The 24,346-nt window shown below is 35.2% G+C and overlaps 4 protein-coding genes across 4 annotated transcripts; 2 read left to right on the top strand and 2 right to left on the bottom strand.

Moving 5' to 3' along the window:
• Positions 1-314: 314 nt before the first annotated feature.
• Positions 315-3,586, bottom strand: LOC18601597 (tRNA/rRNA methyltransferase (SpoU) family protein). Its single transcript, XM_007032587.3, has 6 exons — positions 3,364-3,586; positions 2,607-3,057; positions 2,267-2,405; positions 1,978-2,039; positions 1,459-1,597; positions 315-797 (listed from the first exon to the last, which is right to left on the bottom strand). The coding sequence occupies exons 1-6, from the start codon at positions 3,473-3,475 to the stop codon at positions 660-662; spliced, it is 1,041 nt and encodes a 346-aa protein (XP_007032649.2). The 5' UTR covers positions 3,476-3,586; the 3' UTR covers positions 315-659.
• An 810-nt stretch (positions 3,587-4,396) lies between these two features.
• LOC18601595 (UDP-glycosyltransferase 708C1-like) lies at positions 4,397-6,567 on the top strand. Its single transcript, XM_018118927.2, has one exon. It carries the CDS (start codon positions 4,843-4,845, stop codon positions 6,295-6,297), a length of 1,455 nt encoding a protein of 484 aa, XP_017974416.1. The 5' UTR covers positions 4,397-4,842; the 3' UTR covers positions 6,298-6,567.
• Positions 6,568-13,726: 7,159 nt separating this feature from the next.
• Positions 13,727-15,790, top strand: LOC18601596 (UDP-glycosyltransferase 708C1-like). Its single transcript, XM_088805114.1, is given in 4 exon segments — positions 13,727-14,177; positions 14,180-14,338; positions 14,341-14,451; positions 14,864-15,790. Coding segments are annotated over 4 exon segments (1,434 nt in total). The 5' UTR covers positions 13,727-13,768; the 3' UTR covers positions 15,619-15,790.
• A 1,657-nt stretch (positions 15,791-17,447) lies between these two features.
• LOC18601594 (cathecol O-methyltransferase 1-like) lies at positions 17,448-20,604 on the bottom strand. The gene is made up of 4 exons (XM_007032584.3): positions 20,042-20,604; positions 19,130-19,440; positions 18,276-18,340; positions 17,448-18,049 (listed from the first exon to the last, which is right to left on the bottom strand). Exons 1-4 carry the CDS (start codon positions 20,464-20,466, stop codon positions 17,753-17,755), a joined length of 1,098 nt encoding a protein of 365 aa, XP_007032646.2. The 5' UTR covers positions 20,467-20,604; the 3' UTR covers positions 17,448-17,752.
• Positions 20,605-24,346: the final 3,742 nt, after the last annotated feature.

The following is a 24,346-nucleotide window of genomic DNA, read 5'->3' as shown; positions in this document are numbered from 1 at the left end:
TTCTGAAACAATACTGCACAAAAAGGATAAATTATATGAAATCAAATACATGTATGAATAATCCAATTGTTTTATGCATAAGTTCCAATGAAGCTGAGCTAGCTCCGCTCTGTTTGCTGTGGCACCAAGGAACCTAAGTTGGTATGAAAATAATTCAAATTCTGCATTATCATCATCTTGTTAAAAATGTTGGGCATGCAGTGAACCAAAGCTGCTGCTTCTATCTCTGCTCCCAGCAAAGGCGGTGCCAGAAATGAATTATACCATATGATGGTATTGGATCATCATTTAGTAAATAGAAAGAAAAGGCCGACTTAAACAATTACTATTTCAGTTTTCTTCATTGCAGAATGTTTGAAGCTACTTAAAACTATAAGAAAACAATCCACTACAAATGTCCTTGCACCAAAACACTTATGGCAGCTACAATGATAAATCATATCTAGACTGTGACACACTACCAAGTTGCATTCTTTGACTACACTGCATTACATCTAACAACTCTCGCTTAACCTACCAACTTGATCAATTGGTCCTTTTCTTCAGTGGCTTGAAATAAATTGTTTTCCATCTCTCAGCAGCCACATCTCAGATTTTTATGTTGCAATTTATGATTATCTTACAGCGGTAAATCATACATCCAACTGTTGACTACTTCATCACAGCCCTGGCACGGCCATAGTGGCCTTCCGCTTAGCATACTCATTAGCTATGCTAATTGCGCTATTATTATGACGCAACAAAAATTCCGCAAGTAAGATTTGGCTTTCTTCCTCATTCAGATCACCGTGACAACCCTGTGTTAGAATGAAAAATATGTAATTGCTATAAATTGAAGCAGACAAACGACTTCATTGCAAATACTAGATGCATAATTATCAAAAAAACTATGTCCCAAAAGGAATGACCCCATCAATAGAACTTTGTACACTTCAACTTGGAGATCCAACAATCAAACCATGCGAAAGGGGTAGGGGTTGGGGTTTATGTAATGCAGAGGGCTATCTTTACTTATGTAGCTCAAGGCTCAATGGCACTCAATATGAAACCATCTGAAACTTGAAGGATGCTTAATACGTGAAAGTAAACTGAAACAAACAGAGTAAAATGTAATTCAACATCCCTCAGTTTGGCACACACATCAAGAAAACTCCTGCGACTTGAATGGGACTCTTAACAATGTAAAAATAAACTACAAACATCCCACATACATAGACACAGGACGTTCCTAGGTGCATAGCAAAAATAAATTTGGATTGTCACATCAACAACAATCCTATGTCCATAGACCAGGGGGAACATAAGTATGGAGCAATAGGTTCATTCAGAGTTTTACATAGAAAGAGGTTTCTGCACATATTTTCTACTATCTCTATGATCCCACAAGACTCAGAATGATAGAACAATCACAATTAGTACATCCCTAAAATATCTATGAAAATAGGCAGTAAATATTACCAGGCGAGTTGTTCTGTCACAAACAGCATGGTGCATGACTATGCCTGCAGCCACTGAAACATTGAAAGAGTCCACCATGCCTTTCATCGGAATACTACAATGCAAATCTGACAGTTCCAGGGCCTCATCACTTATTCCCCTGCAATCAGGGTCCCGGCAACCTCAACTAACATCAAAAGAGACAGGAATAGAAAGCACCGTGACAAAAAATTTGGCCACATTACAGAAGCAAAAATAATGCATATTATATCACAAACTTAGAACATATTCACGAAACTAGGGCTTCAGATGGACTTGAAATGACAAAATCATAAACAAATAGTCTTTAATAAGTTTTTCCTTGTATTGTTTTATTGTTTTCAGCTAGATATTTGATGTTGTTATGAACTACAGAAAATTTAAGTCAGAATTACCCTACTAAATTCTAATGCTAATCATATACGGTATAGGAGCAGCACACTTGAAAAACCAACAAACTACCATAGAAAAAAATATTAGAATTTTACACATGTAATTTACCTATTTTCATTCCCAACTACAATTGCAGTTGGCCTTGACCAGTCCATGTCATATATGGATACCTGAAAATAGAAGCAAATAGTCAATGGCATATTTTTGCAGACTTAGACCCCTAGAAGGTTGATCACCAGCAGCCATCCAGTTGTTCAAAAATTCTATATTGTAAGTGACTATCAAAACCTGATTTAAGAGGAAAAAGGTACATTCTGATTTAAGGATAAAATACATTTATTTATCCTACACACAAAATTGTAGTAAGTACAACCAAAGATGGAAAAATGATCAATACCGCATCCATTCCGACATGTGTTGTAGCTATCTGATAACCGCGTGATTTTAAAACTTCAAAGCACTCTTTGGGAGACTTCCAGAGTTCGATGTCCAACCATTTCTCTGCACCCATGCTAACATGACGGTTGTCTCTGTATCTGCAATATACATATGATGTTAGCAAAGCAATAGACTAATCCAATGTTCATCCTAAACCAACTTAAAACACAATACGTAAAGCTAATCAAAGTAACAATTAGCTCTAATATGCACTAATAATTAGGCATAACAACTGAAAACCCTCGAATTAACAACCATCACCCAGCACAAAACCCTTTTGGCATGAAACCTCTTACCACCTTTTCGAGCTGTCACATGACACCACATGAACTGACTGCAACCCAAGTGCATCAGCAGACCTGAACGTGGCCGAAACATTGCCAAAATCGCACAACCCCTCAACTACCAAGCAAACTGAATAGCTCCTATTTCTCACCACCCTCTTCAACCTTTCTTTCCTCTCCTCCATCAAATATGGTCCCACCGCCTCCAGCACCTCCCTGCTGGTCAGGTAGTCACTCCCACACCTAAACCTATCCAAGTATGGAAACCACTTACTGGGTACTTCCATCCCAGATTTCCTCTCCATTTTCATCAACCTTGACACATCATCTTGGTGAGTCAGCAGGTGCTCCACGGTGTCCTTTGCCAATTCTTCCGGGGATTCATCTTCTAAAGGGGCAGTGTCCTGTACCGCCGAGAAAGATCTCGTTCGGATTCTACGAGAACAAATTCTACTGCATAAAGGAGCTGCATTTAACCAAAACAAAACCTAAAGTAGGACAAATAAAAAGATGGGTTCTTTCATCTAAACTCAATCATATCTGGATCTTGCATTTCTCAATCAATAAAAGAAAAAGGCATTGCACTTAAACAAAAGAACATGAAATGAAGAAATACAAAATATGGGGTTTTGTTTTCTAAAAAGAAAAAAAAATCTAGCCCCAATCATATCAGGGTTTTCTAATTTTGCAAATAACAAGAAAAAATGGGGTTTTTTTTGTTGTAAAAATGTTAAAAAAAAAGTATACGAGATGAGAGAGAAATGAAACGTACCTGAAGTGAGGGGGCGAAGAGAGAGAGGAAGGAAGAGGGGTTTAAGGTTTAAGTCAAGTTTGGATTGAAGAGTAGATAAAGATGTACCGATGAGGGTTTTAGAAGCACTCATTACTTTTTTTGGGGTCTTTACAGAGAAAAAAAATGTCAGTCGGTACTGGGTTTGGCGCCAAGGAGTTGCAGTGTGTAGGTGATGGAAGCTTTTAATTCAAGGGTTTCTCTCATGAATAAGATATTTGGATAGGTTTGGAAGCTAAGTGGATTACAACACAAACGATGTCGTTTCTGGGTTTCTTTATTTTTTTTTACTTTGATGTGTCCTCATTGGAATGATTAGTGGGAAAATTTTAACTACTAATAACCCTTTAATAGAGTATTAATGTATCAGTAAAGCAAATTATGGACCTTGTTTGACCTATGCTACCTAAAAATGGTTAAATTAGTAGGATTTGCAGCACAAATTCAGAATTATTTTAGACCTTTTTTTTTTCATTTTAAAAAAGGGAATGGGATGTAATTCAAGCAAAGACAGTCTTGACTTGAGCTTATGTTACTGGCTAAATTGGCATTAGTGGAGCAAAGTGACCCAATTTCAAGTTATCAAATTGGCATAGCGAACAGTTTTTTATTCCAACCTTTCTTAACCTGTAATCCATGTGCAGGATGCTGCGCAGTGAACATTTTTACTGACCATAATTTATACCCCTCTCGCTGCTGTTTATTGGGATTATTAACACTGAATTTGTTTTGCTCAGAACATTTTCCCTAGTGCTGTCAAATGTTATTGAACTGCGGTTTCTGAAACTGATACTCTTTTAATTCGTCTTACCATGGAAATATTTCGGTTACCTTGCTGCACCTGGCCAGCAAAATAGAACTGTTTGGTCTCGACCAGGAACCAAACAAGTAGAAAATCCTTAGCAGGTTGGGAGTCAAATCGGTTAACCATTTTTCGGCAGTCTGCTAGAACTATCATGTCACTCCTTTCAGTATTGGCCCCTCTTAATGACTGATTTCATCTGCACAAGTTCACAGGATAGCAGTTTAAAAAAAAAAAGAAAAGAAAGAGAACAAGTTGCTTCTATTTATTTATATTACAACATTGTATATCCAACAGGAAACCTATTCTAATAATATTTGCAGCTGCGATCAGACAAAAATGGGAAATCTCGAGGAGATCTCTTTCATGGTTATTGGGCGGTAATTGGCTCCCAGAAAACTAGAATCAAGGACAATAAACGATAGCTCCCCTCTTTCAACTTCATCAAGTCAATGCATATGATTTTCAATCCCATTAGAACAATACCTAAGTGCATCCACTTTGAATGTTAGTTGATCAGAAATCTTGACCTGACGGTTAAACTGTCACAAGGAGATAGCAGTAAAAGCTACCACAGTTTTCAGTACTAAAATGTCTCTCCATTAGAGGAAATTAAACTTAGAGATATTCCATCAATATCCGTCTGCTCATATGTATAAATGCATATAAGTTCCCAAAGAACCTTTACCTCAGATATTTGTGTCGCCAAAATGTCGATTTTCCAAGGTTCTGAAACATCCCAGCCTCACATTGCTCTCTTTCCAAGTGCTGGAATGGGTCACCTGACCCCTTTTCTCCGTCTTGCTTCCATGCTATTGTCACACAATTGTATGGTAACTCTGCTCACTACTAAATCTACAGTATCAGCAGCCGAGTCCACATATATTTCTTTCTTTCTTTCAACAAATCCAGAAATCAAACATATTGAATTCCAAGTTCCTCCTATGCAACCTTCCAATACCACTGCAGATGATCCTTTCTTTATCCAATTCAAAGCTACTAGCCGTTCTGCCCATCTTATTTATCCTTTAATATCTTCTTTATCGCCACCTCTCTCTGCCATCTTTTCTGACTTAGTAGTAGCCTCTGGTGTCAGCAAAGTTGCTGTTTATCTTGGTATTCCTAATTACGCTGTATCCACCACTTCTGCCAAGTTTCTTTCTCTTTTGGCTTATCTTCCAATCCTGACATCTGATGCTGCTAAACTGAGCAACAGATCTACTGACATTGAGATACCAGGCCTAACCCCATTGCCTATATCAAGCATTCCGCCTCCATTCTTCAATCCTGATCATCTTTTTACAGCAACCCTTGTATCAAATGCCATAGCTCTCCCGGATTGCAAAGGAATTCTAATGAATGCATTTGATTGCTTTGAGCCTGAAACTCTTTCAGCAATCAACAATAAGAGAGCTTTAAGAAATCTCCCACCAATTCTCCCCATAGGACCATTGGAAACTTATGAGCTCAAGAAGGACCTGGGTCAGTATCTACCTTGGCTAAACAGCCAACCAGCAGAATCTGTCGTGTTTGTAAGCTTCGGAAGCAGAACAGCCATGACAAAGGATCAAATAAAGGAATTGAGACATGGACTAGAAAAAAGTGAGTATCGATTCCTTTGGATACTGAAGACGAAAACAGTTGACAAGGATGACACTGAAGATTTGGAAGACTTATTAAGCTGTTCATTTCTAGAAAGAACAAAGAACAAGGGCATGGTATTAAAGGAGTGGGTGAACCAGCAAGATATTCTAGCACATCCTGCGGTAGGAGGCTTTGTAAATCATTGTGGGTGGAACTCAGTGATGGAAGCAGCTCAGAGAGGGATTCCAATGCTGGCATGGCCTCAACATGGGGACCAAAGAGCGAACGCGGAGGTTTTGGAGAAGGCAGGGCTTGGAATATGGGATAGGACATGGGGCTGGGGTGGTCAGAGGTTGGTTAAAACGGATGAGATTCAGAAAAGGATCAGTGAGCTGATGACAGATGTGAAGCTGAAGAGTAGAGCCAAGAAGGTAGGAGAAGAAGCTAGGAAAGCCACTGGAAATGGTGGGAGTTCCATAAAGACAATCATGGAAGTCATTGAATCGTTAAAGCAAAACAACAGGAGCTGAGGTTTTCCTTTTTTGGTCAATTTCTTCTTAATTGCCTTATTGTTTTAGGTTCTCTTAAAAGAGAAACAAAAAATAGAATGGGATATTGTTGAAGCAGGAATTTTCTTGACTTCACCAATGTTCTTAGTTTACTTGGCATTAGTGGAACAGTGTGATCCAAGTCAATGTATCTGCAAATTTCAGTCAACTGTTTTAATTGAACTTTTCTTGACGTGTAAACTATGTGAAAGATGCTGCACTAAACATGTTGTTTAACTTTTTATCCTCTTTTGGCTGCTGCTTTTATGCTATTCAATCACATATACAATGAATCTGCTCCATGTTATTCTTGTACTCAGAGACAATGCTAAGCAGTGCCGTAGGGTTCAGTAGATTCCGAGAGTCATGATAAAAACAAGATGTCATCAGCTTAATCTGCTTTATTTTTTCCCCATGAATCAGGTAAATCTGGAAGCTGTCATTTAACGTGTTAAGCTTGGAGTTCCAAATGTACACTTCATTTAAAATTACAAATGGAAGAAATAAAATTCATTACTTTAGCACTTGAGCATTTGGTTCATTGGTTGGTTCATAATCTCAATGCTTAAAGTAGTAAGGTTCTTGCATCCTTAGAGTAGGCATTTACAAGACCTGTGATTTCTTACCCGTCAGAGTAAAATTTGAAATGAATTTTTATATTTTCTTGCCAGCTTGATCAAGTTTGTCATTCTTGGAAAATCGATTCTTTGTTCTTGAGTTATCGGTTTTTCATAAAGTCTAGAACTTTCTGTTTCCAAAAAGTCGATTCTTTCTTCTTTAGATGTCAATTCTTTCTTAATTTGGCTCAAAGGTGGCACCTTTGCAATTTTTCAAAATTCGATTCTTCTTTCTTAAGGTGTTGGTTCTTCATTGTGCTTTGACGTCAAAATTTAATTTTGAATTTCATATTTGACGCTCCAATCTTATCCATTTGTCCCATTTCTTCCTTACTTTCCAAGTTTCTGATTTTAGTCATTGATGCTTCAAGAATCGATATCTTCTTTATGAAAAATCGATTCTTTGTCTTCAAACTTGTGCCTGGATTCCTTCTATTTTCTTGGAATCGATTCTTTCTCTCCAAGCTATCGATTCTTTCTTATCCCAATAGCTTTTGTCTTTCAAGAATTGATATCTCCTTTTCATAAAATCGATTCTTCCTATAAAGAAGTAAAGAATTTTGCTTCCTGTGTAATGAGAATCGATTCTTCATTTACTAAAGGTCAGTTCTTGAGGTTGATACTTTGAGTTTGAATTTGTTCAAAAGCATTTTTCTTTGCAAGATCAGCTTCAAAACTCTTGTGGATTTTCTTTAAGTTTAAAAACATTTTCTAAGCATTTTCAAAGCATATTTAGATCAATCAATTTTATCATTTCAAAACCAAGGGAAAGCTAACAATCTTCTCTTTTTTGACATGACAAAATTAATAGCTAAATTTGCTTATTGAAGAACTCCCCTTGAATTTGTGCTTAACATTCAAAAGATTTTAGAACTAGGGTAAAGCTACAAAAAGGATTTGAAAGCATTTGTCTTGAGAAGAACTCCCCCTAGATCTGTGCTCATTCAAAAAGATTGCATGATATTTAGAAAGCAATTTTGAAATCATTTTTGAAGAAAATCCAGCCATAAACACAAGTAAAGCTTTGGCAAAATTTACATCTAATATTCTCCCCCTTTTTATTATATCAAAAAAGAATAGAAAATAGAGTATAAAGAATATAAAACTCTCAAACAGGCAATATACAATTAAATCATTAATTTTAATATTTTATTTCATTCTTTTTTTTTAAATATTAAAATATAAAGATTTGTAATTAACATTTTAATTTAACTTTGGAAGTTTAAAAATTAACTTTTAATCATTTATAATTAAAACTTAAGCATTTTTATTTTAAATTCGTTTTAATTTTTTCTTTTTGATTTTATTTTCTTTCTCTTTTATTACAATATTTAACTTTTAAATAAAATATTAATTATTTTAATAATGTATTTAAAATATTAATAAATTTTTATTTAAATTTTAATATGATTATTTATTTTAATTTACATAATATTGATTATTTATATTTCTTTTTAAATATGAATAATTTATAATTAAAACATTAACATTATTACTTTATTTTATTCTTTATTTTAAAATATTAAAATATAAAACATTTATAATTTAATTTTTAAGTTTAAAATGTTAACTTTTTATAAGTTAAATTAAAACTTAAACCTTTTTACTTTAAATTCATTTAAATTCTTTTGTTTTACTTTTAAATTTATTTTATTTAGTAAGAGAAACAGAGAGGCAGTTGGGTAGAGTGAGAAAGAAATTGTAAAAAATAAATAAATTACATTTTATATAGTAAGGTAATTGTTAAAATTAACGAAGGGTATTTTTTATCATTAATTTTTTTACTTTATTCCTTGTCTCTTGGAATAGCCAATACCAAGGGGGGCCCTGGTGTTGGCTATTCCCCTATCACCTTGAATAGCCATTCCAGGGAATGGTCATTCTTTCTAACTAACTAAGGTGTTAAAGCAAGATTACGAATAGAGGGGGAATGGAATAGTTATTCCCCCCAACCAAACATGTTGTAAGAGAAAGTTGAGTGGAGAAAGGAGTGAGACTTGTTTTGTTCGGTTAAGGTGAGAGTTAGGTACACATAAAAGTGTGGGTTCAGTGAGATCAAGGAGAGTGAAAAAATTGGGAGACTTTAAGGAGAGGAGCTTTTAATGCATTAAGGGTGTGTTTGCTTCACAAGAAGGAATAGAGTGGGAATGAAATAACCATTCCATAGGAATAGAATAAGAGATGAATAACTACGATATAGTTTGATTCATAGGATAGGAATTGTTATTATGAACTATTCTAATGTTTAGTTGATAAGAATAATTTTAAGAATAATTAAAGAATAAGTGATAAATAACAAAAATGCCCCTTAATATAATATTTAAATTTTAAATGAAAATATTAATAAATTGTTATTTAAATTTTAATATGATTTAATTTAGAGAATATTAATAATTTATATTTCATTTAAAATATTAGAAATTTATAATTAAAACATTAATATTATTATTTTAATTTATTCTTTATTTTTAAAATATCAAAATATTACAAATTTCTAATTAAAATTATAATTCAATTTTTAAATTTTAAATTTTATTTTTTATAATTCAGAATTAAAACTTAAACCTTTTTTTAAAATTCTTTTTAATTTTTCTTCTCTTAGATTGACCACCGAAGATGTAACTGTCTTGCGTAAGAGAGCATTGACATGTGTTACTGTCATCACGTGGATGTGAATCCTACATCGTCGAGATAATGCTCTTAGTGAGTAGAGCCACAAAGTCCCACATTGAAGAGAAACTCTCAGCGGGGTGTAAGGGAGAATGTCATGGTCTTAGAGAAAGGAACTAGGAATCCTACATCGGCTATGTATTAAAGTGATACTAGGAATATAAGGGTTCACACCACTTTCAACCTGCGAGGTGCTTTTTATGAAACAAAACCGTGAGGCTAGAGGGCCAAAGTGGAAAATACTTCATAGGGATTGGTGTGGACCGTGACAATATGCGATTCTTGAGGTCGGATCAAGTTGGGGAGTGCCAAATCAATGCTCCTCGTGGCCAAATCTGGCCATGGAGTGCTAGATCCGATTGTGAGAATCTAATGAGGGAGTGCCAAATCTGATGCTTCTTGTAGCCAAAATTGGCGTTTTCGTGGACGGATCTAATCAAGGAACACCAAATTCGACGTTTTAAGACTAGATACAATAGGAGGCATTGAATTCGAACCTTCCATGTCCCGGTTTGGCTAAAAAATGCCAGATCGGCACTTCTTGGGGCCAAATCTGGTCTAAAAAATATCGATACCACTCGCTACCACTGCCCTCTACTGTCTTCCATGATGAAGGAAATTTAGTGAGAGATAGAGAAAGGTAGAAGGGTAGATAGATTAAAAAATTGGGAGAAATAAAGAAATTTTAGTTTATGTTGTATGTAATTTTTAAAATTGATGGAGGACAATTTTGTCCATTAGCATTATAGGCTATTCCTTGGCTTCGGGAATAGCCATTACCAAGGGAGAGAGGACCGGTAATGGCTATTCCTTTTTCTCCCTAAAAGGGCATTCTTTAGAATGACCATTCCTTCCAACCAAATAAATGATAACTCTATTATATAGAGTTATCATAGGGTACTTTTTGAAGCATAAATTTTACTTATTCTTTTAGTTTTCTGCGTAGTCCTTAGCAAATTTCATGCTTTTTAGTAGAAGTAACTTTTAGGGTGTCTAGTGTCATTTAGACAATTTTAGCTTCATTTTTTTGTCAAAAATCCCCTTAGTGCAACTTCTGATCATTTAACCTTTTTGATGTTAAAGGAATGTTGGCTGAAAGTGAAGCTGAAAATGAGGACCAAAACAACTCTACACTAGGCAGCTTGAAGGAGGAGAACATGGAAGCAGAAAGCTCAAAGTTGCAGCACCAAGAATGTCCAGGCAGAGAGTTTCTCGTTGTAGCGAGAAACAGGGCACTAAGGTAGGAGGATTTTTGTTGCAGCGAGAATCCAAACTCACTATAGCAAAAATGAAGGTCTTTGCAATGCCAAGTCAGCTTCTAGCTCGCTGCAGCGAGAATCCAATGTGGCTGCAGCGAGAACACATTAGAAAAAGGAATATACTTGGCTCGAGATTCTAGGTCAAGGCTAAAAGAAGAATGGAGTATAAATAGGAATTTTTGCATAGAAAAAGAAGACATTCAGGGAGACATTTTGGGCAAGAAGAGGCAGAAGCAAAACTAGAAAGAGAAGAAGAATCAAGAGCTAGACCTTCTAAAGCTGCAACAGAACATCTTCCTCTCTCTCTCTATCTCATTTTGTAAAACAATGCTTTTGTTTACTATATTGTGTACTCTTTTTTTTGAAATGTTGAGCTAAAGTTATTAATCTAGGATTATGGTTGACTTTATTATGTAGTTTGGATATTGATTTGGTTGGTTGCTTAGTCTCATTGGAAACATTGATGTTTACTCAAATTTAAATTTATTGTCCATTTATTGGATTGATCACTAATTAAATGTGTTCAAGTATTTAGATGACACTTGAAAGAGTTAGTCTAAATTAGACCTAGATTTGAGTAATGTGTGTTCAAAACACTTAAAAAAGGAATTTTAGTGCTTTGATGTGCAATTAGGGTAGAAATACATTTAATTGCCACACATAGTCAATTTGGAAAGCCTTGGCTTAAAGAGCTTAGTTTAGTTGTCTCTTATAGTCATATAGTGATTCAATTAGATTAAGCAAGTGTGTAATATCTCGACGGAGAATTACACATACCTTAAGATTTTAGACTAACATCAAGTTTCATTGAGATTAAGTGTTTAACCAAACTCAATTCCAAGTGAAGTATTAAAGGATACCATAATCCTAGAATATTAGGCCATTTATTCCATTTCAATTTATCATTTGCACCACTTAGATTAGATTTAGTTAATTAGATTACATTTTTAACCATATTTCAAAATTTGTTACTTGGATAAGAGTAGTTTGTTTTAATTTTAGTAGTTAGCAGCAATTATTAGATCAACTCCTTGAGGATCGACAACTCACTCATCACATTACTACTTGTTGCGATTGTGTATGCTTCCATGAAATCTTTGCTTGCAATTTGCATTCAATTTAAGCATATTCCATATTGCACGAGCAAAAGATAAATTTTTATTGTCAACAATAAAATCCTAAGAAAGGATTAAGAATACTTCAAAAAAAAGTTAAGAGAAGTTCACTTAACTACCTCCATATCTGAGCTACCAAGCCAAACTCTTTAGAATATCTCAATCGTGAAAATAACTCAGTGAATCTTGCCACTAGTTCTAAGCTACTTTCAATTCTCCATGTGACATGGTTGTTCCACGTTGTTCTCATACTATAAGACAATATTTAAAAGAAATAATGGTTAGCCAAAATTGGACATCTACATTTTGCCCTCTGCATAAGAATTTTTGTAAGAAATTTTTATGCATAAATAAAAAGCCACAATTTGAGTCATGAACATAAAATAAGTAATGTAAGGCAACACTTTACATGTTTTTCTTATCCAAAAGAAAAAGTAGCTAATGAAGCAGTGTTAAAACACTTTTTTAACGTTTATTCCATTCAAAGCAAAATCTTCTTTGATTAGAACCTTGCAAATTTATGCAATTATTTTTATTATTATTTTTTATTATTACAAAATATGCTTGCAGTTAGGAAAGTCCACTTGAAGCGTTGCACCTCGGAACATCCTCATGCATTTCGCACTTGGTAACGTCCCTGAGCATTACGCATGTAGGAAAGTCTTTGGGTATTACACACTTGGAATGTCCCCAAGCGTTACGTACTTGGAATGTCCCTGTCTGTTGCACACTTGGAACGTCCTTAGGCGTTACACACTTGAGAACCTCCTTGTGCGTTACACATTTAGGAACATCCTTATGCGTTACAGACTTAGGAACGTCCTTGGGCATTACGCACTTGGAAACATTCCTAGGTGTTACGCACTACGAATGTCCATGGGTGTCACAAACTACATTTCTTCGTTTAAATATGCAATAGTCCGTGCGACACTTAAATGAATGTTTCCACACAAGTCAGCCTATAACTCATTTATATCTTTACCAGTGAGACAGTCAAACAATCCGTTGACTGCTAACCCCCTATAAAGAGTTTATGAAGTTTTAAAAGTATTTCACTAATAGCCATTACAATGCGTGAGATATGGGCATTCCTTTTCCAAAGAGTTTTCTCCCTAAAGACTTAACAAACATCTCTAAAGATGTCACCAAGTACCACTACAATGTTTAAAAAGGGGACATCTCCCTTGAAGGTACAAAAGACTTAATCTTCTAGGTAGTTTTACCTTGTTATAACCTTATATAAGGTTGGCTCATGACATCATCCCTCACTTAATCTGTCAATGTCCTTGTTGATTGGTTGACTTGGAACTCTTCAATCTTTTGCTTAAAGGCACGGAGATCGACTTCCTTCTCCTAAGTGATTTCATCTGTCCCTAACCATTCTATTTCTCCAAATATTTGCGTTGGTTGTCAGTTAATTATGGTTGTTCTCTTTGCAAGAATCTCCTCTACCCAATGTTGTGATAGTGGTTTAGTGGTAAGGTAGCTCTTGTGGCCTAACTTTGGTTGCCCTCTTTGAACTTCATCGAGTCAATGTATATGATTTTCAATCCCATTAGAAGAATACCTAACTGCATCCACTTTGAATGTTAGTTGATCAGAAATATTGACCTGACTGTTCAAACTGTCACAAGGAGATAGTAGTAAAAGCCACCACAGTTTTCAGTACTAAAATGTCTTTCTATTAGAGGAAATTAAACTTAAAGACATTCCATCAATATCCGTCTGCTCATATGTGCAAATGCATATAAGTTGCCAAAGAACCTTCACCTCAGATATTTGTGACGCCAAAATGTCGATTTTCCAAGGTTCTGAAACATCCCAGCCTCACATTGCTCTCTTTCCAAGTGCTGGAATGGGTCACCTGACCCCTTTTCTCCGTCTTGCTTCCATGCTATTGTCACACAATTGTATGGTAACTCTGATCACTACTAAATCTACAGTATCAGTAGCCGAGTCCACATATATTTCTTTCTTTCTTTCAACACATCCAGAAATCAAACATATTGAATTCCAAGTTCCTCCTATGCAGCCTTCCAATACCACTACAGATGATCCTTTCTTTATCCAATTCAAAGCTACTAACCGTTCTGCCCATCTTATTCATCCTTTAATATCTTCTTTATCGCCACCTCTCTCTGCCATCTTTTCTGACTTAGTAGTAGCCTCTGGTGTCAGCAAAGTTGCTGTTGATCTTGGTATTCTAATTACACTGTATCCACCACTTCTGTCAAGTTTCTTTCTCTTATGGCTTATCTTCCAATCCTGACATCTGATGCTGCCAAAATGAGCAACAGATCTACTGAAATTGAGATACCAGGCCTAACCCCACTGCATATATCAAGCATTCCTCCTCCATTCTTTAACCTGATCATCTTTTTACAGCAACCCTTGTCTCAAATACCATAACTCTCCCGGATTGCAAAGGAATTCTAATGAATACATTTGATTGCTTTGAGCCTGAAACTGTTGAAAGTTAGTCTCTGGTTCAATACTCTGCTGGGAGTGAAAATATCAAATTTGATTTGAAGATGAAGACCTTATCTGCTACTTAGTTATTTAACTTTTTGGTTGTTTCAACTTTTTCTGCTATTTAGTTTTTTCAGTCAAGCAACGTATTAGCCTTTGCACAATTACAGCAAAGGACAGCTGACAATTTTAGTGGCTGCACCTTGTGTTAAGAGCTTTTCCTTATTTTAATATTTTACCTATTACTTTTATATTGTAAGCTGATATGGGACTTCAAGGGTGAATACAAAAACCAGCCTTCTTCATTTTCTTTGCAAGTCTCCTTTACTGGTTTGAAATGAGCCTCTTTTCTTGACCAAGATCTGACCTACAAGACTTTCTTTATACTTTTCATGAATATTTTCAGAAACTCTTTCAGCAATCAACAATAAGAGAGCTTTAAGAAATCTCCCACTAATTCTCCCCATAGGACCATCGGGAACTTATGAGCTCGAGAAGGACCAGGGTCAGTATCTACCTTGGCTAAACAACCAACCAGCAGAATCTGTCGTGTTTGTAAGCTTCGGAAGCAGAACAGCCATGTCAAAGGATCAAATAAAGGAATTGAGACATGGACTACAAAAAAGTGAGTATCGATTCCTTTGGATATTGAAGACGAAAACAGTTGACAAGGATGACACTGAAGATTTGGAAGACTTATTAAGCTGTTCATTTCTAGAAAGAACAAAGAACAAGGGTATGGTATTAAAGGAGTGGGTGAACCAGCAAGATATTCTAGCACATCCTGCGGTTGGAGGCTTTGTAAATCATTGTGGGTGGAACTCAGTGATGGAAGCAGCTCAGAGAGGGATTCCAATGCTGGCATGGCCTCAACATGGGGACCAAAGAGCGAACGCGGAGGTTTTGGAGAAGGCAGGGCTTGGAATATGGAATAGGACATGGGGCTGGGGTGGTCAGAGGTTGGTTAAAACAGATGGAAATCAGAAAAGGATCAGTGAGCTGATGACAGATGTGAAGCTGAAGAGTAGAGCCAAGAAGGTAGGAGAAGAAGCTAGGCAAGCCACTGGAAATGGCGGGAGTTCCATAAAGACAACCATGGAAGTCATTGAATCGTTAAAGCAAAACAACAGGAGCCGAGGTTTTCCATTTTTGGTCAATTTCTTATTGATTTAGGTTCTCTTAAAAGAGAAACAAAAAATAGAATGGGATATTGTTGAAGCAGGAATTTTCTTGACTTCACCTAATGTTCTTAGTTTAATTGGCATTAGTGGAACAGTGTGATCTAAGTCAATGTATCTGCAAATTTTAGTTAACTGTTTTAATTGAACTTTTCTTAACGTGTAAACCATGTGAATGATGCTGCACTAAACATGTTTAACTTTTTATCCTCTTTTGGCTGCTTATATGCTATTCAATCACATATACAATGAATCTGCTCCATGTTACCCTTTTACTGCAGAGACAATGCTAAGCAGTGCCTAAGGGTTCAGTAGATTCCGAAAGTCATGATAAAAACAAGATGTCATCAGCTTAATCTGTTTTATTTTTTTTCCCCATGAATCAGGTAAATCTGGAAACTGTCATTTTACTTGTTAAGCTTGGAGTTCCAAATGTACACGTCAATTAAAATTAAAAAATGGAAGAAATAAAATCCATTGCCTTGACAATAGAGCATTTGGATCATTGATTGGTGCATGATCTTTCTACTTAAAGAATAAGGTTCAAATCCCCTTTCCATTAAACAGGGTTTGAATCCCCCTTCCACTAAGGTCAAAAAATCTATTACCTTATATTGATAAAAATATTATCACAACTTGAAGTAGGAACCAATCTTGTTAGCAAAACGATAGAGGTTTTGAAAGATTAAGTTTCTTGAATACGTATGTAAATGATCTGGCTAGCAAGAGTTGGAATTATTTAATGTTTACACCTCTGTCTTCAAGCATCTGAATTTTTTAACTCCTAACAGAAATACATAAATTCCACACAGAAATCTAGTACATAGATCCTCATATTTCAAAAAAATTCAAGTGATTGACTTTTGCTATTGCTTAGCTACAATGATTGTATCTGAGAGGTAAGTCTCATGATGTTAGAGGAACCTACTGCTCTAATACTTCATTATTTGATAGTCTGCAACAAATGTATAAGCAATAGGTGGGTGCATTAAAATTTCTATAAAAGGAGAACAGCAGTCTTTCAAACAGAGGAGGAATGGTTGGAATTTCATGTTCTGTTAATACCAACAATCTATTAGACAAATGGTAATTTGCTATTCAAAGTGCATTTTGTTGTGCCTATTTAACGATGTTATCATGAGTTGGATGTGGATCAATGCCAATGATTTTACTCTTTCTCTGTCATAGCTCATACATGGTTCTGAGCCAATGGCTCACACTCCCACTTTAGGTGGGAAACTACTGCAGGGTCAGGGCTATGTATCCCTGCCTCCTGCAGGACCACAGAACGTACTATTAGTTTTGTGAGAGAGAATGGATAGTGGAGGAGGAGGAATGAAAGATTATTTTCATTGCTTAAGCCACTACTACTTACGAGGCAAGGTATTTATACATGCTATTACAATGAAGAAGGAAAGGAAGGATAACTGCTTTGACAGTTAAGACTTAGTTACAGAGTCAACAATTAAGAAAGTCAAATACAGTAAGAAAACCAAAATTACCACACTAACTATCAATTAATCTTGTACAATTAACCTGATTAGTTAACACACGTGAGGAACATGTGCAGCATTACAATCAAGTGTAGGACTATGAATGTTCAAAATGCTCCTCTTGCTTAACAAAGCATGGAATTGTCTTGGTTTTAAAGCTTTTGTAAGTAAATCTACCATCTACAATTCAGTATGAACATGTTTTGGAGAGTGATCCCGGCTAAAATATGGAAATCCATCTCAATGTCTTTAGTCTTGTCATGAAATATGGGATTTTTACAAATGGACAACGTTGATTGATTGTCACAGTAAAGCTCCACTGCATTTGGATGTTTAATACGAAGATCACCAAGCACAAATAACTATCACATAATTTCACAGCAAGCAGCTACCATGTCTCTATAGTTTGCCAATTCATCCTTCTCATAATTTATTTCAGTGTTATTTTTCATGTAATTTCATTTGATTCACAAGTATTTAATTATTAGATGAACCATCTTCGACACAAGAAAGTATGTTTATTGCAATACAACCATTCTCTTTTATTCTTTTCCCTCCTCTTGCTAGCTTGAAGAAGATTGGAAACTAAGCAACTGGAACAGGAGAGCTCAGTTTACCAATGATATAAGGGTCCAACTACTTGAAGAACTCCATTACCCAGAGGTCATAAACAAAACATTCGTATCTGATGCCCCTGAATCCAGCATTAGTTGCCAAGGCTTCGAATTCTAGTTTGTTTCGTTCCTTCCCTCTTGGAAGATGAGTCATCATAATGATATCCGTCTGCGAAGTGCTTCTCCCAAAAGCATTAGTCTCGGGCAAAATTGGGAGGACAGTATCAACCACTATAACTTTTCCATCATCTGGGATGGCATTGTAACAATTCTTCAACAGCTTCAAACATTGTTCATCGCTCCAATTATGAAGTACCGACTACAAAAATTTTGACAAGTCAATTATGTCATAAATTTGTTATCTAGTGTTTAAGCTCGTACTATTTGAAACTTTTGATGAAGCAAATAGCAAAAATTGAACAACCAATGCAATAACTAAAAAGTGAAAATGGACTAATAATTGATGATTTCTTGTGAGAGATGATTGAATCCATAACTCACAGTTGCATATCAGGGGAAAAGATTGTCTACAAATGATATCTTACCTTCATGAAAATGGCATCGCCTTTAGGAATACTTTCAAACATATCTCCCCCTACATGCTCAACGCCTGTAAAATTTGTTGATATCCTGTTAGCGTACGAAGTATACCGAAGAAACTAGACAAAACATGCCATTTGGCATCAATTTCGAATGTGTTTATGGAATTAAACGAAATTCCACAATGTAAAAACCGAATTTAATCTATAAAGTGATTTTTGAAAACCTTTTCTATTTCTCTATTTTTTTTGCAAAATGAGATTTTATTGGCCACACTACCGATATGTCATTGCTAGTCTCAAGCTGAAGCTGCCAGAGAATCCCATTGGCATGAAAACCGGCTTGACAAAGAGAAACTGTACATAAAAAAGAAGGGGACAACTGCTTGCATAAATTGGCAGTAGTCCCTCAACACTCCGAGCCTACCTAAAGGCAAATTCCTGCTTGCACACAAAAATAGCAGCAGGAAGCAAGAAAGCAATAAAAAACAAGCTAACCTCCTAAAGAGATCGAGATCAAAATACCAAAAACAGAGACCAAAAGCTTAAATCCGGAAAGCAATTAAAATAGAAAATCTTGTCTATTTCAAATGATTCAGTTATACTTTCTTTTAAACACAAAATCACAAGATTAGCAGCCCTTTTATGTTATGGCGTCATATTTGCAAAGCACAGGACTAATGCAGCTACATTAAGTTGGCCAAACGGGGAAGGGAATGCAACAGATGCAATTAGCTCAGCATTTTACTTCCACATACAATATTCTGGATTGAGGTAATGATTTGAAAAAAGAAAGGGCTATATATGACTTTGGAATATTATTCAGAATACATAGAATAATGCATTAGCCAAGTTGTTACCAGGACAGGTCGGGGCATGTTGTATAACATGAGGCAAGTCAAAATTAATTCCCTTAATGTAGGGGCACTTGGAAGTGATGAGGCTGAGAGTGACTCCTAGACCACCGGCAACATCAACCACTCGGTTGAGCTGCTTAAAACCCTTGTAGGTCTCCAGGATCTTCTTCACGATTATCGTCGCGTGATTGATCATTGCAGTATTAAAAACTTGATTGAGCCTAGGGTCCTTGCCAAAGTATTCAAATGCGTGTGTTCCATGGACCCTGTCAAATGGAACTCCTCCTTCAAGAACTGCATCCTTCAGGTGCGACCTAACAGTACATTAATAAGCAGGAATTTGTTAATTATAGCAGCCAAAAAGCTAAACAAAGTCAATAGTCAGGCGAATTGGGAACTTCTTTTTGAGTTGAAATTGAGCAACCAAGCCTTTAGAAGTTACAACTAATTCAATTAATGTACCAAACAAAAGGGAAGTGTCGAATATTGATACTGGGAAGGAGTCTATCTAGTAATCATGGTCGGGTCAAATATATAAACAATCTTTTGGTCATGCCATAATCAAGTACCTTTATCCCCGTTTGTAATGTTACCATCTAAGGATTAAAAATCATTATATTTACAAATTAGAATCAACAATGCATTGAATTATAAAATATTTTTGAAGTAATATCTTACATATACGCTCCACCCCATTGGCTAGAAGTTTTAATGCTCCGTTTGAGGATCAAGGTACATGAAAATATGCACATATTAGCTAATGAAAAATCAGAACATTAAAAATTTATCTGCCTATAATTGAACCAATATTTCGAATCTCAACTGACCACCAACAATAAAGTTCCAACTACACATCAACAATAACTCCATCTAGTCAAGAAAAGAGAGAGGTAGAGAGAGATGCATGAAACACACCAACTATCAAGGGAGACCTTGTCCTGAATCAAGGCCATCAAGGGGCCAAATGAAACACCATCTTCATTTCGAACAAAGAATTTGGACACAGGCGTCAAACTATAGAGCCTTTGGGGATTGTTACCCTCTTCATCTACCACAGAGCAACCAACAATACCATGGCTGGCTAAAACTCTAAGTATGCGGTCCAGCATCGACGGCGCCTCTGGATTCTTGCAAGGTAATTGGGCTGCTATCTCTTTTGGGGAGAACTTGGCATTTGGACCAGCTTTGGCTATGATGTCAAAGAGTTCCAGTTGAATTGCTGCATGCATAGACATGGGTAGCACAGAAGAGCTGACAATCTGCATGGCATATGAGAAGCTTTCTTGGTCTTGCTCTGCATTATTGTTGCCATGAAACTGGTTTTCAACAGAAGATGCCATTGAACAACAAAGCCTTTTTTTCTCTCAATGAAATTAACTTGTATGTGTGGAATTAAAAAGGTTGACACGTAAAAATGAAAGGCAACTCTCACTCAGGCTTGTTAGAATAAAAAATGATCAAGAGGGGAAGGGAGCCATGAAAATACTATGAAAGCGATTTTGGTTGCCTCCAAAAGTCAACGATGACACTACGGGCAACAACAATACATTGGGTGTGTACACACAAATTTCTACTGTAAATTTGGAAATAAATACCCAATTTAATAATTAGAGCCTAAACCCAATCACACACCTACAAATTTCATGTTGAAAATTAGATTGTAAATTTGAAAACAAATATCAAATTTAATAATCAAATTCTAAGCCTTAAGCCCTAGACCCTAAATCCTAAATCCAATTATAAACCTACAAATTTCCTTTCAAGTTTCATGTTGAAAATTAGACTGTAAATTTGCAAACAAATATCAAATTTAATAATCAAACATGGAATTCCAATCTCTGAAAATTCTTTAAAATAAAAAATAATCCTCTAATTAATTTCTTTTAATTGATTTCTTTAATGGCTGAGTCTTGACAATTTGATCTTGAATGCACAAAGTATAAAAGTTTCCCTATTTGAACTCAAGACAATAAGGAAGCTTGAAAAGTTGAGTTGTGAAACAAAGCATAAGCTAAATGAAAAATAACATAGAAAGTAAAGAGTACTCAGCCAAGTTTTTATTAAGGTTAGGCCCTTCAATGCCCATGTCCTCTTCATTGATAGTACAAGGAGTTCGAATCCACTATAAACTGTCTTTCAAGGATCAAGTATAACCTACATAAAAGTATTGCCTTTTCATGATCAAGTACAACTTTTACAAGCCACTACCTTTTAAGAATAAGCACAACTTATACAAGCCACTGTCTTTCAAGGATTAAGCACAATTTTTACAAGCCATTGCCTTTCAAGAACCAAGCACAACTTCTCTACCTTTTGCTTGAAAGTATAACTAATACTACCTTTACTAGAGGAGTTATGCCTTTACATTACTTTTTACGTGGAGGTATAACCAACAATAATGGATTTTCAAAGGAATATGAGCTTAAAACCTCTATGAAGGTTGATGACCTATTTAGGCACAAAAAGATTAGAGCTTTTCCAAGGATGATGAATGATGAAAGAATATTCAAGCTCAAAAAGTTTCAAATGAGAGATAAAAATGTGATCTTGATTTTCTTTTCTGTTCAAATGAAGGATTTTTCTGCTTTTGGATCTCTGCTTGTTTTTCCTCTTCTTTTTAAGCTCTCAATTTCATACCTTTGGCATCCTTAGAGTAGACATTTACAGGCCCTGTGATTTCTTACCCGTCAGAGTAAAATTTGAAATGAATTTTCATACGTTCTTGCCAGCTTGATCAAGTTTGTCATTCTTGGAAAATCGATTCTTTGTTCTTGAGTTATCGGTTCTTCATAAAGTCTAGAACTTTCTGTTTCTAAAGAGTCGATTCTTTCTTCTTAAGATGTCAATTCTTTCTTAATTTGGCTCAAAGGTGGCACCTTTGCAATTTTTCAAGAATCGATTTTTCTTTCTCAAGGTGTTGGTTCTTCATTGTGGTTTGACGTTAAAATTTAATTTTGAATTTCATATTTGACAATTCAATCTTATCCATTTGTCCCATTTCTTCCTTACTTTCCAAGTTTCTGATTTTAGTCATTGATGCTTCAAGAACCGATATCTTCTTTCTTAAGAATCGATTCTTTGTGTTCAGACTTGTGCTTGGATTCTTTCTATTTTCTTGGAATCGATTCTTTCTCTCTAAGTTGTCGATTCTTTCTTATCCCAATAGCTTTTGTCTTTCAAGAATTGATATCTCCTTTTCATAAACTCGATTCTTCTTATAAAGAAGTAAAGAATTTTGCTTCTTGTGTAATGAGAATCGATTCTTCATTTACTAAACGTCGATTTTTTAGGTTGATATTTTGAATTTGAATTTGTTCAAAAGCATTTTTCTTTGCAACATCAACTTCAAAACTCTTGAGGATTTTCTTTAAGTTTAAAAACATTTTCTAAGCATTTCCAAAGCATATTTAGATCAATCAATTTTATCATTTCAAAACCAAGGTATAGCTAACAATCTTCTTCTTTTTGACATGACAAAATTAATAGCTAAATTTGCTCATTGAAGAACTCCCCTTGAACTTGTGCTTAACATTCGAAAGATTTTAGAACTAGGGTAAAGCTATAAAAAGGATTTGAAAGCATTTGTCTTGAGCTGAACTCCCTCTAGATCTGTGCTCATTCAAAAAGATTGCATGATATTTAGAAAGCAATTTTGAAATCATTTTTCAAGAAAATGCAGCCATAAACACAAGTAAAGCTTTGGCAAATTTATGTCTAATATTCTCCCCATTTTTGTTATATCAAAAAAGAATAGAAAACAGAGTATAAGGAATATAAAACTCTCAAATAGGCAAACAGAAAACAGAGCATTGTAGCATAAGTATAAATGTCTCACGTAAACATGGCACATAAACATTCATGATCAGAAATTTCAATCAATCAAGATTAGTGAATATCAACCTATTTTCATTGATTAGTAATACGCATGGTTATAGATACTAACACAAAGAATGTAAATTTTAATCTAAGCAAGCCATGTAGAGATATCTAATCACATAAACATACAGTAACCAACATATGGCTATATTAACAAGTGAAAAAATTTAAACTACATCAAACAATTTCATTAGCCAAGGCTTTATTCAATTATATTAAGCAATTTAATACTCTTATGCATCATAAATATTCAAAATAATTAAGCCTTTAAAATCAAAACATTATTCAAAACAAGCTATGATGAATGTATGCAAGCGAGATTAGAAGTCATCCAATAAAAATATATATCCAAGTGTTTTAAAGACAACACAGGAATGTGTCCCAACTACACAAAATTGGGATGAAGGATCAAGGTTAAGGTCTGTTTTCATAAGATTGGTTGAGGGATCAGCTAGTAAAGTCAATGGTCTTCTGAAGTCATGTCTTACTTAAACTGATTCATTTTTTTCTTGCAATTTTCTAGTCCATTAAGCAACTTACTGATGCCACTTTCAAAGTAAGTATTCATGTCTGTAATTAATGAGTTCATAGTGGTTGAAGATGAAAAGGCCTAAATATCATCATGCTTTATGCTATTGGCTATTGCTATCTCTTTTTTTCCTAAACCTATGCAAGCATCACATTTTTTAGGTGCCATTTCCCATCAACCATTTGATACTGAAATTCTTCAATCACATCTTCAATAGTCTTCTAAGTCTTGTATCTGATCAATGGATCAATTCTACTATCAGCTCTATATGCATCAATCAGTTGACTTATCACCATCCCATGAACTAGTACTTTGCTCTTCCCAACAATCGTTTCCATCATATCTTGAAAAATAAAGTGAGCCAAGTTGATATGTGTATTGTGTTTGATGTGATGCATGAAAAATAGGTCTTCGCCCTTCACATATGAATAGATTCTCCCATTTGGCCTCCAACACCAACATAAGATTAAATGCAGAATTCTATCATGAAAACTTAGATGATTTACATTAAACTATTCTAATTCATTGGTTGGAGGAAAGATGAAGAACTCAGTCTATAAATCATGCTCAATAAGTCCACTTCATAGATTTTTCAGGTTTCTTCCAACATTAGGAATTCTTAGGACATGACTAATTAGTGGTGGACAGATACACATTTCATTTCCCATGACTAATGTAATGAACATATTCTCAAATATGAATGAATTTCCTTAATCGTTCTAGAATGTTGTGGTGGAATTAGAGTAGAAAACCTTGACTAAGTTCTCATGAAAAGGTCTATCCATTTCTATGAGGGTCATCCAACCTTATTGACT

Source organism: Theobroma cacao, chromosome 4, assembly GCF_053813885.1.
Source record: "Theobroma cacao isolate CCN51 chromosome 4, ASM5381388v1, whole genome shotgun sequence".
Taxonomy (NCBI): domain Eukaryota; kingdom Viridiplantae; phylum Streptophyta; class Magnoliopsida; order Malvales; family Malvaceae; genus Theobroma; species Theobroma cacao.
The sequence above is the reverse complement of the archived record's forward strand: the minus strand, read 5'-3'. Positions and strand labels throughout refer to the sequence as shown.

Coding starts and splice junctions, on each gene's coding strand:
- LOC18601597 (XM_007032587.3), bottom strand. CDS start 3,475: ATGAGTGCTTCTAAAACCCTCATCGGTACATCTTTATCTACTCTTCAA. Junction 3,058..3,363: donor TCTTCGCCCCCTCACTTCAG/GTACGTTTCATT, acceptor GGTTAAATGCAG/CTCCTTTATGCAGTAGAATT. Junction 798..1,458: donor GTGACAGAACAACTCGCCTG/GTAATATTTACT, acceptor ATTCTAACACAG/GGTTGTCACGGTGATCTGAA.
- LOC18601595 (XM_018118927.2), top strand. CDS start 4,843: ATGCATATAAGTTCCCAAAGAACCTTTACCTCAGATATTTGTGTCGCC.
- LOC18601594 (XM_007032584.3), bottom strand. CDS start 20,466: ATGGCATCTTCTGTTGAAAACCAGTTTCATGGCAACAATAATGCAGAG. Junction 19,441..20,041: donor AAGGTCTCCCTTGATAGTTG/GTGTGTTTCATG, acceptor ATGTACTGTTAG/GTCGCACCTGAAGGATGCAG. Junction 18,050..18,275: donor GCGATGCCATTTTCATGAAG/GTAAGATATCAT, acceptor AAATTTTTGTAG/TCGGTACTTCATAATTGGAG.